We start from the raw sequence: 16160 nt of genomic DNA on the forward strand, positions 1-16160 counted from the left end.
TGACTACAATGGTCTAGGCCATCATCTTTTTCCTCATCTGGGCAAAGGTTGCTCCTTCATTCTCTTAAGGGTGGTCGGCGTGATTGCCGTGGGTTAGGCTTTCTTCCGCCGAGTTGGATTGACTGGGATTGATTTTTTCCAGATTCTCATTCTCATGGCCATAGTGACTAGGTTCACCCATCTGCGATCACTTGATGAAGTTCCTAGAGGCTTCTCGAATCGCCTCTGCCAAGTGTTGAACTTTTTCTTATAGGTTGTTGAACTGCTCCGCAGTCACAGGGGGTGGCAGGACTGTTCGGACTCCGAAATGCACCAGTGCAGGGGCGTTCGCTACATCGTCCACGGCCTGGTCTTGTTCGATCTCCCCCATCGCTTACTGGTGATTTTCTTGTGGCATTGGGTCTAACGGTTGTCCTCCTTTTTTCGAATAGGTCCTGGTTGTCTTCATCATTCGCCCTCTCTTAATCGTACTGAAACTGTGAAAGTACTTGTATGGCTTGTCGTAAGCTTCCCATGGACGGCGCCACTATTGTTGCACGATTCCATGTGACGTGAAACTGCACAACATGGTTCAGAAACTTGCCCAGAGGGAGCTCCGGGAGGAAGCTCCGATGCCAAATAGGTCCTCATCTTAACATTCTTACATAGGTTATTCAGTTGATTAAGAGTCTTAATTGTAGGTCTAGTTAAGGGTCCCTTGTATGGGCAGTCTGATTCCCCTTCATTGGTCGAGGGTTTTTCCCATGCTAACATGGACCGGGATCAAATAAGAGAGCTTGTCCTTTTCCTTGGCTGAGTTGGCCCGGACTGTAATGGCTAACTCAACCAGGGGTGAGCTTTTCCAATGGTTAAATCAACCATGGTAAGCTTTCCTAACAGTTAACTCAACTATGGTGGAGGGTTAGGCAACCGTTTGACCCTGGTTAGCCATGTTGGTTGAGGCCAGAGTCGGTTATTGGTGTGAGGGTCCCACATAAGGCCCCCTATGAGGCATACTTCTCGTGTATAGGCAGGTCATGTGGTCGAGGACCATTGGTGCTGGTCGTAGAGGTCAGCTCGTACTTGTACTACCGATGTCGGGATGCGAATCCCTGGCAACTCATTGTTCGACAGATATATGGTACCAGAGGCGATGGGAGATAAGCTTCATCGTCAATGGGGGATCACCAAGGCCCCTAAATGACCGTTCATTGATAAAGGAAGTAGGGGTGCAGAGACAACCAGGAGGTTTGCCTAAATGCAGCTACCCTTGAAAGAATGCGTTGCTTGCCTTTCTAGCTTTTGTTGATGAGAAATCAAAGTTTTTAAAGGGGCTTGGATAAGACTTGAAGGGTCTAAGTTAATGGCTAAAACTCTCAAAACAGGTCAAGAAGAAGGAGGAGGAAGGGAGCAGTAAAAACTCGAGGAATAAATCCCCTCTCTAGTGATTTTACATGCTTACCCTTGGCAGTGATAGAGTCTGCTTACGTTGGCAATTTGAGGTTTAAAAGTTAAATAACACATTTGCCCTTATTTTGAACAAATGTCTTATTATAAATATAAGGGTATTTCAAACTTACCCTTTAACTAACTAACTAACTCTTCCTCTCTGCCCAAAAAAACTAATTCGCCTCATCTTTTAACGGCTCTCTCTATTCGTCTCTCTCTCTTACAGGGTTTCAGAAAGAGAAGAAAGATTCAGAGATCTACATGGAAATGCCTAAGGTTAGGGGATTCTCTCATCTCTCTTCTTCTTCGTCCCCAAGCCCACAAGTTTTATTTCCTCATTTCTTAATCCTTACACGATATTCCGTCTGTATTCCTTCATTTTTTAAGCAGTAATTGAATGTGAGAAACTGATTCAGGAATGATATAAATTAATGTCTACTTTCAATCTCTTCCTGGTACAACTCTGTAGAATGGGTTTCTTTCCTTCTATCACCTGACCTATGTAATAATTCTTCTGATTTTGGATTAAGGTTGGTCTCTTTCTCTTGGGTTTCTTAATGGTTTTGGTGATTTCAGGTTTCATCCCTTACAAAATTGTTGGATAACCCCCTCAAATTATTATTATTATTATTATTATTTTTTTTTTTTCTTTTCCCTCTAACTTGACTCAGTTGGATTTTTGGAGGTGTTCTTAAAAGATATTGTGATATTTTTCTTCATTTTGATATTGAATTGCTTTAGACCATGCATGCATTGTGATTTATTATAATAATCCACTGTGAAAATTGAGATATCTGTGATATATTTGTTATTTGGTCATTTTTTCACAAATTATTGTCTGGTTTACCCTAATAAACATTGGTTAAATGCTATGTTTTCCTTTTGAGATCTCCAGCTTTCAGCTACTGTTCTCTGTAAAGATGTGGTTTTTATCCTAACTATTGTTACTTATTCTTGGTACGATGTAATTTGGATTATTTTCAAATGAATTATGGGCTTGCATTGATAGTTCTAAATCTGTTTTGGACTACTAAGATTTTAATTTTAAGCATAACACCCCTTTGTTTTGGCTTCAACAAGTAGAGAACATATCAAGATCATTGGTGAACCAAAGAAATTGGGTCAATCATGGGGGAGAAAATAAGGGAATTATCAGACGATTATGATGTCTTGGAAGTTTTAGGTGGAGGGGGATTTTCAGTCGTAAAAAGGGCAGTTCGCAAGTCTAGTGGAGGCAAATTCGAGGTAGCTGTCAAAACTCTTAAGAGGTTTGGAAGTCCAGAGGGAACACCAAAAAGTGAGGTGGAGGAGAACAGCACAGCCTCAAAACAGAATGCAAAATGGAATCATTTATCAGTTTCCGATACCTTGCTGATTAACGAGATTATAGTTATGAGGAAGATAAAGGAAGATGTGAGTCCACATCCAAATGTGATTGACCTCTATGATCTCTATGAGGACAAAAATGGTGTCCACCTTGTGCTAGAGTTGTGTTCTGGGGGTGAGCTTTTTGACCGCATAGTAGACCAGGAAAAATACTCAGAGGCAGGAGCTGCAGCTGTGGTTAGGCAAATTGCCAATGGGTTAAGTGCGCTTCATTGGGCCAACATCATCCATCGTGATTTGAAGCCGGAAAACTGCCTTTTCTTGACCAACAGTGAGGATTCACCTTTGAAAATAATGGACTTTGGAGTGAGTTCTGTAGAGGAATTCACTGAACCAATTGTTGGGTTGTTTGGTTCAATTGACTATGTCTCACCCGAGACATTGTCTCAGGGACGAATAACATCTGCAACTGATATGTGGGCTTTGGGAGTGATCCTGTATATACTCCTCTCTGGGTATGTCAATAACTCTTTCTGAACTTGTTTCCTTTTTGAATTTTTCCCTTTCTCTTGAATCTCTGTCATTTTTCTTTCAATATTTCAGTGATCCACCTTTCCTTCCATTGAATTGTTTCCCTATCTCTTAAATCTCCCTCATTTTTCTCGCAATATTTCAGTGATCCACCTTTCCTAGCCACATCATATCGGCAAAAACAGAAACTCATATTGGCTGTAAGTTTTTTTTTTTGCTTAAGTGCAGAATACTCTATCATGTTCCAAGTCTAACTGCTCTTTTTATGACCTCTCTTTTAAAGTTCATTCATGTGGTCACTTTCACAGGGAGATTTCAGCTTTGAAGACCATACTTGGAAAACTATTTCTCCATCAGCAAAACAATTGATATCCAGCCTTCTGACTGTTGATCCTCAAAAGAGACCAACTGCTGAAGAGGTATGATATGATCACTTCCTGGATGAAGTTGGCTTACAATATTTGGGCCAGGTAAATTGGATGACTACTTTCACATAACCTGAAAGTTTCAAGACATAAAGATAGATCTAAAAATTCAAAATTCATATGCAACTAACAGCTGAAAATGAGTCACCCTGTTTTGAACTTAGTTTTTTCGCTCCATAAACTAATTGTAGTAATTTATTTATCTAAATCTGTAAACAGATTCTTTTGCATCCTTGGGTCATGGGGAACTCAGCAAACCAGGAGCTAATGGATGCTGAAATCATTTCTCGACTACATCATTTCAATGCCCGTCGTAAATTCCGAGTAGCTGGGATAGCCAGCTTAATGAGTAGTACAGTTATGTTGCGAACAAAGAGGCTAAGGAATCTATTAGAGTCTCACGATCTTACACATGAGGAACTTCAGAAGTTGAGGATGCATTTTAAGAAAATGTGAGTTTCCCTACTCATTCAAGACCTATGTCCTTTTACAAGCTCCATTATACGTGGAACATGTTAATTAGATAATCCTGATTGGAGAACAACATATACTTTTTTTATTTCTATATCTAGACAGCCATTAAAACAGTCTATTTGCTTGACAATACCAAAATCTCACTTCCTCCCCGTGAGAATAAGAAGATATTCTGATTATTAAAATGTTCAGACAACAACTCAGCCTTATCCCAAGGTCAGCTACATGGATCCATGAGAAAAAAAAATAAAAATTAGAATAGTAATAGTTATAGAAAGGAAACACAAAAACAACAATAATTCAGTAAAATTCCACCTAAATGGGGTTGGCCACATGGCTTCTTGCACTCCAATCAGATCCATTCAAGGGCATACTTGGACAAGGCCTAACAATGCATGTATTCCTCACTATTTCTCTTATGGTCATTTTAGGCTTGCCCCTAGCTCTTTTAGTTCCTTCAGTTTGAATCAGATCACTCCTCCTTACTGGTGCATCCCAGACCTCCGTTGAACATGGCCATGCCACCTCAAGCGACTTTCTCAGAGCTTATCAAGAATTTGGTCAACTCCCAAATCAGCTCTAATATGGTTATTCCTTACTTTAACCTTCCTAGTTTTGCTGCACATCCATCTCAACATCCTCATCTCTACTACACATAGGTTGTCTATATGATATTTCTTAGTTGCCCAACATCCAGCCCTATACATCATAATCAGTCATACGACTAACCTATAGAATTTTCCTTTAAGATTTAAAGGAATACGTTGGTCGCACAATGCTTCAGATGCACATCTCCACTTCATCCATCCCACTTTAATTCTCTATAAAGCATCATCCTCTATATCACCTTATTCATTTATGGTCGACACCATATATCTAAAATAATCACTTTGTAGTATCTTTGTCTACTCAATTTTCACCATTTCATTATCCATCTTAGTGTGACTAAAGTTACACATCATATAGTCCGTCTTCCTTTTACTTACCTTAAAACTTCTTGATTCCAAGGTTGATCTCCATAGATCCAACTTAGCGTTATCTCTACTTTGCCTCATTCACCAAAGGAATATCATTAGCAAAAACACATACACCACAGAACCTCGTCTTGAATGTTGCTTGTTAAATCATCCACGATAAGCGCAAATGAATAAGGGCTTATAGTTGATTCTTGATTATCTCAATTGTAATTAATAATTCACTTCCTTGCCTCCCACAGTTCTAATACTATTCACCACGTCCTCATATATATCCATAATTATATCTACATATATGCTTGACACCCTTATCTTCTCTAGTTTATGCCATATTAACTCTCTAGGGACTGTCATAGGTTTATTTTAGGTCAATAAAGACCATAACATGGCCGCCTATATGATTGGCATTTAGTTATTTAAATTTTAATCGAGAACAAAAGACAAAAGGAACTGTGTGGACTGAAATATCACAAAAATTTCACTTTTAATTTGATTGGATATATGAACTAAGATATACTACGAGGCTACATTACTCTCCACCCAGTCACAAGAGAGGCGAAATGACCACCCCACCCCTCCATGGATGACCCCTTCCAAGCTCCCATTGGCCCCATTCTGGTGCAAGGGCCACACATCCTGGAAGGAATCTTTTTTCCTTATTATTAGGGTGGTTATCCATTTAATAATGGAAGGTGATGTTTCAAAAAATCACAAGATAAATCTAAGCCATCCATTTTTTATGGTTTTTATTTTTATTCTAAACCATATGTTCCTACTTAGAGTTGGGAGAATGCACAATAATGTCTAAAGTATTGGTACACATGCATGGACATATATGGTATATGTGCCACTATAAAGGGTATTTGAATGAATTAAACTTTAAAATTTTACATGTGGATAATTTAGACCATGTCCTCTCTATTCAATGGTTGGAATATATCATCTATCCACATGGCAAAATAGATGTCTTGTGATATTTATAAAAATAATAAATAATACTTCACCTTTATTATTACTATTTCTATTGGTAGTGCTATTTGCTATTTGCTATTTGCTATTGCTATTGCTATTGCCATTGCTATTCCTATTGCTATTGCTATTAAGAAGAGAAGTTTGCAAACTTTTACAACATTTCATAAGCAAAAGCTATCCAAAATCCTAACTGTTACTCCAGAAAATGGTGGGTTATGAAGATTGTTTTAAATGTGAAAGGGTATTGGCCTTCTGGGACTTAACTAGGTTTACAAGTTGTAAGAGATCTGATTTTGTGTAAATATATTTTTCACCCCAATCCACTTTCAAGAAAAAAAAAAAAAAAAAAAAGAGGAAAAGAAGAAGAATAAGATGATCATATGATGATGATGATGATGATGAGGAGGAGGAGGAGGAGGAGGAGGAGCTAACCTGTAAACAATAATGGAAGCAAATTACTTTGGACTTGGGTTCAGACTTGAAAACAGAAATAAAAGTGTGGGTCTAGTGTAACAAAACAAAATCATACAAGCAAGATATTTAAATGTGTATTGGGATTCAAAAAATTGTATAGTTAGAAATTGTTAGATTACTTATTATTATTATTATTATTATCATTATTATTATTATTATTATTATTATTATTATTATTATTATTATCATTATTATTATTATTATTATTATTAATATTATTATTATTATTAGTTAATTTTAGTTCCTTTGTTCTTCGCTTTGGATCAAAAAACAGTCAAAGCAGTTTTCCAATATCAAAGTCTTTATCTCTTAGTGAGATGGCACAAAATAGGAGTACATTACCTATCATGTAACTCAATGAGTCAACTGGATGAGAGCCAACATGATATATACTGGAAAAATCAATCCATATCAACATCATAATTTTAACATGGAAAAAACTAAGTCAAACACTAACCCAATTTTTACTGAAAAGAGAACATTTTTTAGGGTGATAACTCAGAAGAATTTGTATTTCATTATATTTAATTTCCAATAGAGATTACAACAGTATTTATACACAACAGTGTGAGCCCTAGTCGGCCAAACATATATTAGGAAACATGCTCTAGGAGATCACGAGGAATATGGATTCCCCTAGCTCAAAGAGTAGTGTATATTGAGTTACCCGTTAGGGTGGACTTAATACATGTTAGTACACCTCCTCAATGGGATGTATCGCAAGGGCGGATCTTCAAATTGTCACATGGAAATGCACCGTTCATAATGCCTTAGTGAGGACATTGGCAATTTGATCTTCTGTTGAAATGAATTGCACAAAGAGCAGGCAAAAGGCCACCCTCTCTCAAACAAAATTAAAATATATCTCCACATGCTTGGTAAGAGCATGGAAGACAGGATTCACGGAGAGGTAAGTGGCGCCAATATTTTCACACCATAACACAAGAGAGCTAGATAGAGGAAACCTGGGTTCTTTGAACAGAGATTCGAGCCAAATGAGTTCAGCGGAGGCATCTACCAATGCCTTGCTTGGCCTTTGTAGATGTGGCAACAGTCTTCTGTTTACGAGATGTCTAGGAAAAAAGGTTGGGACTAAGGAAGATCGTATAAATACCAGTTGACTTGCGATCCTCAAAGCTACCAGCCCAATCTATATCACTGAAATCCTGGAGAGTGCAATTAGAAGACCATTCAAGGAGAAGGTGCAAGAGATTTCCCTTAAGACATTGCAAAATCCTCTTGACCAAAAACCAATTGTCCTTAAATGGAGAATGCATGTAGGGACCGGCCTTATTGACAACATAACTAATAACAGGCCGGGTGAGTGTAATATACTAAAGCACCCCAACAATAGACCATTATTGAGACAGGTTAGACATGGAATCACCCCCTAAAAGAGATGGTTCCGTGCTTGTGGCCATCGATGTTTGGACTTACTTGCAATTTGTCATACCAGCCCATTTAATGAGATCATCAATATAGCGATCTTGGGAAAGCAAAAGCCCTTTAGAGTGAAAATAGCTTCAATCCCAATGAAAAAGTGGATCGGACCAAGATCCTTGATGGAAAACTCATTGGCTAACTGGAGCAATGTGGAGACTTGATTTGAAGTGCTACTGGTAACAAGAATATCGTCAACATAAATCAACACGTAAACATATGTAGCACCAACATGATATATAAATAGGGATGGATCAGTCTTGGATGCATGAAAGCCTAGGCATAAGAGAAACTGAGTTAACCGTTGAAACCAGGCACGAGGGGCCAATTTAAGTCCATACAGAGACCGATGGAGCTTACAAACATGCATTAATTTGGTACAGTCTTCAAAACCTAGGGGCTAAACCATTAATACATCCTTATCAAGAACACCATACAAAAAGCATTATGCACTTCTAGCTGGCGCATAGGCCAACCCTGAGAAGTAGCAATAGACAATATCGAATGGATGGTGGTGGACTTGACAACGGAGAGAAAAGTTTCATTATAGTCAAGCCCTTCCTATTTATGAAAGCCCTTGGCAATAAGGAGCACTTTGTAGCTCTCAAGAGACCTGTCATCCTTCTGTTTGGTCCAATCAACCCACTTGCAACCTATAAGATTCATTAGAATGGTCCATGGTACGAGAGTCCAAATGCCATTGTGAAGGAGGGCATTGAACTCATCTGCCATAGCAACATGCAATTCAAGATATTTGGAAGCCTGCTTAAAAAAGGTGGGTTCGGTGGGTGGGGAAGTGGTGGTAGACTGGGGCATAGGGGCAAGATCCAAGCTGCATCTAGTGCAGACGGGCTGGGTTAACAAGGGGAGGTTGGTTAAGGATTTGAAGGCCACTCGGGGGAGGGGAAGGGTGGGAATGATAGGGGAAAGGAAGGTAAAAGGTGGTGATGGCAGGATAGTATGTGATGTTTGAGTGGGCATAGAGGTTGGTAAAAGGATGTGTGCAAAGTGGGGAAGGTGAGGGAGTGGAGCCGAGGTTGGGGGATATGGGCGAAAGGGGTGAGGCAAGGGGAATGGGTGAAAGAGCACCAAAATGGGATGAACCAGCCCTGTTAGATGATGAGGGCAAGGGAGGGGAACTGAGGATAGACAACCTAGGAGTGCCTCATAATGGACAAGCTAAAAAGGGGAAATGTGATTCGATCCTTGTGAGAGGAGTAGATTGATAAGGTACACAGCAGTATTGAAAGCATAACGCCAGCCTTGCCTTGGAATAGAGCCATGGGCTAGCAGGGTGAGCCCTGTTTTGACGATATGATGATGATGTCATTCAACAACGCCCTGTTGTTCATAGGTCTGGGGATAGGAAAAGCGATAAGAGACCCCAAGTGGGGCAAAGAAGGTGGGGAGAGAGCGGTATTCACCTCCCCAATCTATTTGAATTGATTTTAATTTATGGGAGAAATGTCATTGGACCAAAGATTGGAATTTTTTTAAATTTCCAAAAGCCTCATACTTATAAACCATAGGGTAGAACTTTGAATAGTTGTCAACAAATATTACAAAATATCGATGGCCCTCAGGGGATGTGGTAGGGGATGTGCCCCAAACATCATTGTAAACAAGATATAGGGGAAACAAACTAACAGAAGAAGAAGGACCTAATGCCAACCTACTAGCCTTGTCAAGTTGGCATGAAGTATAGACCTAACACAACCTTGTGGATTGACACGTAAAATTATTGGAAAGCAACATGAAGCGGAGAATACACTTGAACGGGTGCCCGAGACGACGATGCCAGCCATCAATAGACATTCGTTTGGCAATGTTGACAGAAGGAGTGGTAGAGGAGAAAGCTTGAAGTGTGTAAAGACCATTACTGCTCTGTCCAGAAAGAAGATTCATCTTGCTGACTTGATCCTTGACAAAGAAATGAGAAGCATGGAATTTAAAATAGACATTATTATCTCTGGTAAATTTATTAATAGAAAGGAGTGGTTTAGAAATAGAGGGGATATGCAAGACATTATTAAGTTTGAAGAATAGAGAAGAGGAGGAGGAGGGAAGGGAAGTTTGACGAACAAGAGAAATAGGAATGCCTTTACTGTTACCGAAATGCTGTTGATCTGGTCCAGTGTAGTTATCACAGTGGGAGAGGGAGTGGAGATCCGGGGGTAACTTGGTGAGAGGAACTAGTGTCTGGATACCAAGTTAGGGTATGGTTTGAGTGTAATGGGTAGTGGGAGAGATGGACGTGGGTTAGGGTTATAGGTGGAGGGATAGTAGGGGGTCGGGAAGGACTAGGAGCCATAGTAACAGGTGGTGACGTTGTGGTTGGTGGGCTAGCAAATGGTGTAGAAGAGGCGACCTCCTTAAGAAGAATGACCACGACCATGGCCAGACTTATCACGAGCTCTGCGACCTTGAGAGGAGCCATGGCCAGAGGAGGAACCGGAGTTGTTAGAGGAGGGGGAGGACCGCTATGCGGTGTTGGCAATCAGGGAAGGAGAAGTAGCACTAGGTTCAGAAATAGAGAGCTTTCAGAAGGCACGCATACTCTCGTGACTGAGAAGCAGACTATACAATTCATTGTAAGTAAGAGGCACAAGATGAGTGAGCATTGAAGGAACAATTTGGTTGAAGATCCTCTTTAAGACCACGAAGAACATAGATGTTAAAGTCCTCAGAGAGAGGAGCCTTGCTAATGGCTGCCAACTCGACAGTAATCAATTTGGCTCGTTGCAGATACAAGGAAATAGTTTCATCCACCTTTTAGCAAAGATTATGCATGCTAAGATTAAGAGACATCAAAAGGGTGGACGAGGTAGATCCAAAAGTATCGTGTAAAGTAGTCCATATATCATGGCTCGTGTTTTTGTCAAGGATGATTGGAACAACACCCTCAGAGAGAGAGAGAGAGAGAGAGAGAGAGAGAGAGAGAGAGAGAGAGAGAGAGAGAGAGAGGCAACCAAGAGGCTGACAAGATGGTAATCCTGTTGCTGCCACGTGAGGACCTCATTAGGATCAGTGGTACAAGGATAGGTATCATCGTGAAACCCAAAGAGACATTGGCCCTGAAGATAAGGAACAATTTTTTTCTTCCATAAGAGGAAGTTGGTAGGGGTAAGCTTGATGGATAAAATATGATATGGAGATGGTGTGGATGGAATGAGAGCCGTGGAGGCAGTGGTAGAGAGAGATGGTGGTGTTTTGGTGGCCATAAGGAAGTATGCCGACTAGGGTGAAAGATAAGTGTAGGAAACCAAAGACCCAAGTGATGTAGATAAGTCACTTAATGGGCTTATTTTATTGCAAATAAGCCTTGGGTTGGGTTATGTATGTATTGGACCTTTGATCCCACGGGTTTTCTTTGTAATGAGCCACGTTAATGGGCCTAAAATATGGGTAGAAAGTAGGAAAAAAGGGATTTAATTCATTAATTTTGTTAGAGTCCTGTTTTAAGTCTATTTCCTTTGTTATTTCAATTATTAGTCAGTTTAGGTTAGTTAGTTACCTACTCTATGTTGGAGTTATAGTCCTACTCCTAATATGAATCCATGTCCTGCTAGGAGTGTCTAGTCCTATTTGAAAACTAGCTCCTAGTTATGATAAGATTGTTATTCTGCCCTCTTTAAATAGAGGAGCCTATGCATTTATAATTTCAGTTTTGAAGAATGATGAATATAGTTAATGTTTAAGAGCCTAAGGGCTGTGTGTGATTTTCCTTCCCCCTCTTGTGTGATTTTCTCTCTTTTCTCTAAGGCTACCCCATCAAATTGGTATGAAAGCTGAAGGATCACTTGCTTTACTAAAACATGACTCCCTTTCTCTCCTATGCGACTCCCTGTGACTCCCTTTCTCTTCCACGCAACTCCCTTTCTCTCCCTTATGGATCTAGACCTTTTATTGGATATCCGTCAACAAATGCAAGATATTTGTCAACAAATGCAATTGATGCAAGAGAAGCTCAATGAGACTCAACGACATTACTTGGACTTCAAAACCATAGTACATTCTACCTTCGATTATGTGATTTCAACCGTTGAACAATAGAAAGATGAACCAGAAGATAAATCACCAGTGGTAGAAGATGAGATGACATCGTTGGAAGCTGAAGATCACTTGTGGAAAAATTTAAATTGGTTGAACTCTTTAGTGAACCGATCGATTTTATTTTTCTGAGTCACTACTTCACCAATGAACTTCGCGTCGTGAATTTCATAGCATTCGATCATGGTTTTGATGGTGATTTCATACAGACAAAGATGGATATTGATCGATTGATGTTGATTCTCTCGTTCTACAAAACTCGTGGACGATTTTTTCTCAACATTGGGGGAATTGATGTAGATAAGTCATTTAATAGGCTTATTTTATTGCAAATAAGCCTTGAGTTGGGTTATGTATGTGTTAGACCTTTGATCCCACGGGTTATCTTTGTAATTTAATGAGCCTAAAATATGGGTACAAAGTAGGAAAACGGGATTTAATTCATTAGTTTAATTAGAGTCCCGTTTTGAGTCTATTTCCTTTGTTATTTCAGTTATTAGTCAATTTAAGTTAGTTATTTACCTACTCCATGTTGGAGTTATAGTCCTAGTCCTATTATGAGTCCAAGTCCTGCTAGGATTGTCTAGTCCTATTTGGAAACTAGCTCCTAGTTATGATAGGATTGCTATTCTGCCCTCTTTAAATAGAGGAGCCTATGTACTCATAATTTCAGTTTTGAAGAATGATGAATTGAGTTAATGTTTGAGAGCCTTAGGGCTGTATGTGATTCCCCTTCCCCCTCTTGTGCGATTTTTCCTCTTTTCCCTAAGGCTACCCCATCATCAAGACATGAGTAGGAGAAGTCCAGCGGCAGGGGGATGGGAAGGGCCTGCAGAAAAGAGGATCGAGTTGCTCGTGGGAGCAGGAAAGAGAGAGAGAGAGAGAGAGAGAGAGAGAGAGAAACCTATGCTCTCGATACCATGATAACTCAGAAGAATTGGCATTTCATTGTATTTTTCCAATAGAGATTTCAGCAGTATTTATACCCAATGGTGTGTGCCCTAGTCAGCTCGACATACATTAGGAAACAAACTCTAGGAGATCACATGAAATATGGATTCCTAGTTTAACAAGAATAGCATATATTGAATTGCCCGATTGGGGTGGACTCAATATAGGTCAATAGAGGCTTTGGACTTAGTGCTGTTCCTGGATCTTGATGCGTAAGGCAAAGTATGTCATGCTGAATCTGTCCATGTAATTTTGTCAATGAAAAAAACTTGAAGGACAACCTGCAATTACCATTACATCACAAATCTAACAGTATTTGAATATATGAGAGTGATTTGAGTTATCCAAAATGCAGACGTAAAGATGGTGACTTTGCCACATTAGCTGAATTTGAAGAGGTCCTAAAAGCGATGAATATGTACTCACTGCGACCTCTTGCCCGCCACATATTTTACCTCTTTGACAATAACCATGATGGGACTGTGGACATGAGAGAGATACTATGCGGATTCTCAACTCTCAGAAATTCACAAGGAGATGATGCTCTTCAGCTCTGTTTCCAGGTGACTTCACATCTCTTTTTCATCCACATTTCTAAATAGCATATAGTAATTTGTAAAGATGACCTTGTGTTCTCTCTTTCTTTCTTCCCTTTTATTTTATTTGTTTTACTTTTTCAATAAAATATAGTCTTTTATTTCATTGTGCATGTGCATGCACAATGACACACATCTGCAAAACGAACACAGATTTTGAGTTTAACTTATTATGCTATGAAGTTTGAACCACTGCTGTCAGTTCAATGTGTGACCAATTTATGGAACAAGATTACTAGTTTACAATTCTAGAAATCAAATATTCAATTTTAATTGAAAAAATGAATCTAAAAAGTTATGATCATTTACATTCATGTTTGATATTTGTCCCCAGCCTCCAAACAAAAGGGAAGGGAAATGGAACAATAATGTTGTATTGCATATAGAAATTCTCCTCTTTGTAAAATAAAGTTTGATTTCTTTTTCTCTACAAAGTTTCTATGTACCCTTAGCTTTATTCATATCAGAGTAACTTTATTGTTTCTCTTATAATTTTATAATCATACTTCATGTAATCTTATCCATCTCATTAGCATGATTAATATGCAGTTGGTTTTTCACTATGAAAAGACTCGACTTCTCGTAGCTTTGGTTGTAACGTAAGAAAATAGATAACCCTTTCATATATTTTTATCTATTACCTTATGAGGTTTTAAATGATGTGATTCAAATATTCGCTAGGCATAGTGATGTGAAAGAAAACCCTTAATTATAATCGGGTTTTATAGTTGGTACGTAAATCACAATGTACTATTTATTTATGTAATTATTGTATATACATTGAGATTCAGTGTCAGTAATGTACTGCAGTGTACCTAAAACCTCAAATGTCATGTCCTGCACTTTTAATGCATCATGGGTGTGCAATTTATTTTTGGTTGGTGGTATGGATCAAAGAAGTGTGCAAATGAAGATGATATGAATTATGATAAAACCTGATTTCAGGTTCAGATACCAAAGTTTTTCATAGATATGCACAGATTTGTATAAGGTTCTTGACTTTGTTGATTATTGGAAATTAGAAGAAGAAGAAGAAGAAAAGGAAGAGAGAGAGAGAGATGGCTGTAACCTTTGGGCGTCACAACCTTAAGGTTGAGACTGCCCATTTCATTCAATATATAGATTAACTATTACGAAGTCATAACATGAATAGGAAACTAACCAATGACGTACTAATTCTAACATTCTGGTACCATAACACCCCTAGGGAGGGAATCGTGACTTGCGCCAACCAGCTGCCATGATTCCCTCTCCCTTTGTTATTATTGACTTCTAATAATTATGAAATGATCCAGTAAAAAGAAAAGGTAAATGGAACAGCAACCCACTTACCATCATCGAATTGGGTAAAACTTCTCAGAAACAAGATTTGCTTTGGCTGATTCCCAGTTTCCCTGCATCTGGAAACATGAATGCCTTTCCTTCAACAATCTAAATCGTTTCTGCTTTTCTATATTTTCCTTTTCCTTTTCCTTTGCACCCTTTATGGAAGTATTCTGACCTCAAAGATGAATTTTAAGAGAATTAAAACTGTACACCTGTGCTTTTTGTGGCTGTTAGATGTATGATACAGACAGGTCTGGATGCATCACCAAGGAAGAAGTGGCATCCATGCTCAGAGTACTGTCTCTCCCCATTCACTTCCTCTGAGTCCAAGACTTTTTGTTTTCCATTGCTCTTGATAGGACACAATGAACTGTGCAGGCATTGCCGGAGGACTGCCTTCCAGCAGATATCACAGAACCTGGAACACTGGATGAGATATTTGAACGAATGGATGCCAACACAGATGGAAAGGTCACCTTCGAAGAGTTCAAAGCTGCCATGAAGAGAGATAGCTCCCTCCAAGATGTAGTTCTCCACTCCCTACGACCTACCTAATTTTACTACTAACAACATCTTCCTTTCCATTCAGCTGGGGACATTCACAGTTGTCTTCAGAACCATACAACCCAATTGGCTCAAATCATGTAGTAATCTCTTAATATTTTTTCCTAGTAATTTAATATACCAAACAGTTGGGCAAATTCAAGTTGCTGCAGACAATTGGGAATTTGGGCAGTTCATATGGAATCAACTTGTATCCAGACATTAATTACTGAACAACTTCTCTCTGTTATTCTATTGGCACATGCATACAATCCAATTAATTCAGGTAAGTTGACTCACCATGCCATCTAGTGTTGGAATTTCACCCAAAAAACATGACCCCTGATATTACATTACTTGTTAAAATTGAGGAATACAAGGCCATACTTAACCTTATCACAGTGACTAAATTTTAGCTACCCCAATCAGGCTGTAACCATCCTCAGCTTTTTTCAAACATTGGGCATAATCTGTTTCGTGTCAACTCTATCCTTGTACTTGATGGAAAAATTAAGCAATGAATCAAGAAGAGAATCAGATGGCAGATGTGGTTTGGCTTGTACATCCAGCCCTAGCTTTCTCCCTGCATTTGTGACGAAGTGTGGCAAGTTGATTGACAGAGAACTGCTTAGTGAACTGGTTGAAGACCC

General features: G+C 39.1%; 1 protein-coding gene across 3 annotated transcripts; it reads left to right on the forward strand.

The window, feature by feature from the left end:
- LOC122061276 (calcium and calcium/calmodulin-dependent serine/threonine-protein kinase-like) lies at nucleotides 1-15809 on the forward strand. Of its 3 annotated transcripts, XM_042624496.1 has the most exons (10): nucleotides 1-349; nucleotides 432-622; nucleotides 1655-1704; nucleotides 2512-3269; nucleotides 3431-3485; nucleotides 3594-3704; nucleotides 3930-4162; nucleotides 13401-13608; nucleotides 15202-15261; nucleotides 15346-15809. In XM_042624496.1, the coding sequence occupies exons 4-10, from the start codon at nucleotides 2557-2559 to the stop codon at nucleotides 15520-15522; spliced, it is 1557 nt and encodes a 518-aa protein (XP_042480430.1). In that variant the 5' UTR covers nucleotides 1-349; nucleotides 432-622; nucleotides 1655-1704; nucleotides 2512-2556; the 3' UTR covers nucleotides 15523-15809. The 3 variants fall into 3 exon arrangements, with proteins under 3 accessions (XP_042480430.1, XP_042480431.1, XP_042480432.1); XM_042624497.1 differs by having other exon boundaries at nucleotides 1-622; nucleotides 2509-3269; XM_042624498.1 differs by lacking the exons at nucleotides 1-349; nucleotides 432-622; nucleotides 1655-1704 and adding an exon at nucleotides 1734-1958.
- Nucleotides 15810-16160: the final 351 nt, after the last annotated feature.

This window comes from Macadamia integrifolia, chromosome 14 (assembly GCF_013358625.1).
Source record: "Macadamia integrifolia cultivar HAES 741 chromosome 14, SCU_Mint_v3, whole genome shotgun sequence".
Lineage (NCBI taxonomy): Eukaryota > Viridiplantae > Streptophyta > Magnoliopsida > Proteales > Proteaceae > Macadamia > Macadamia integrifolia.

Coding starts and splice junctions, on each gene's coding strand:
- LOC122061276 (XM_042624497.1), top strand. CDS start 2,557: ATGGGGGAGAAAATAAGGGAATTATCAGACGATTATGATGTCTTGGAA. Junction 3,705..3,929: donor AGAGACCAACTGCTGAAGAG/GTATGATATGAT, acceptor ATCTGTAAACAG/ATTCTTTTGCATCCTTGGGT. Junction 4,163..13,400: donor AGGATGCATTTTAAGAAAAT/GTGAGTTTCCCT, acceptor TCCAAAATGCAG/ACGTAAAGATGGTGACTTTG.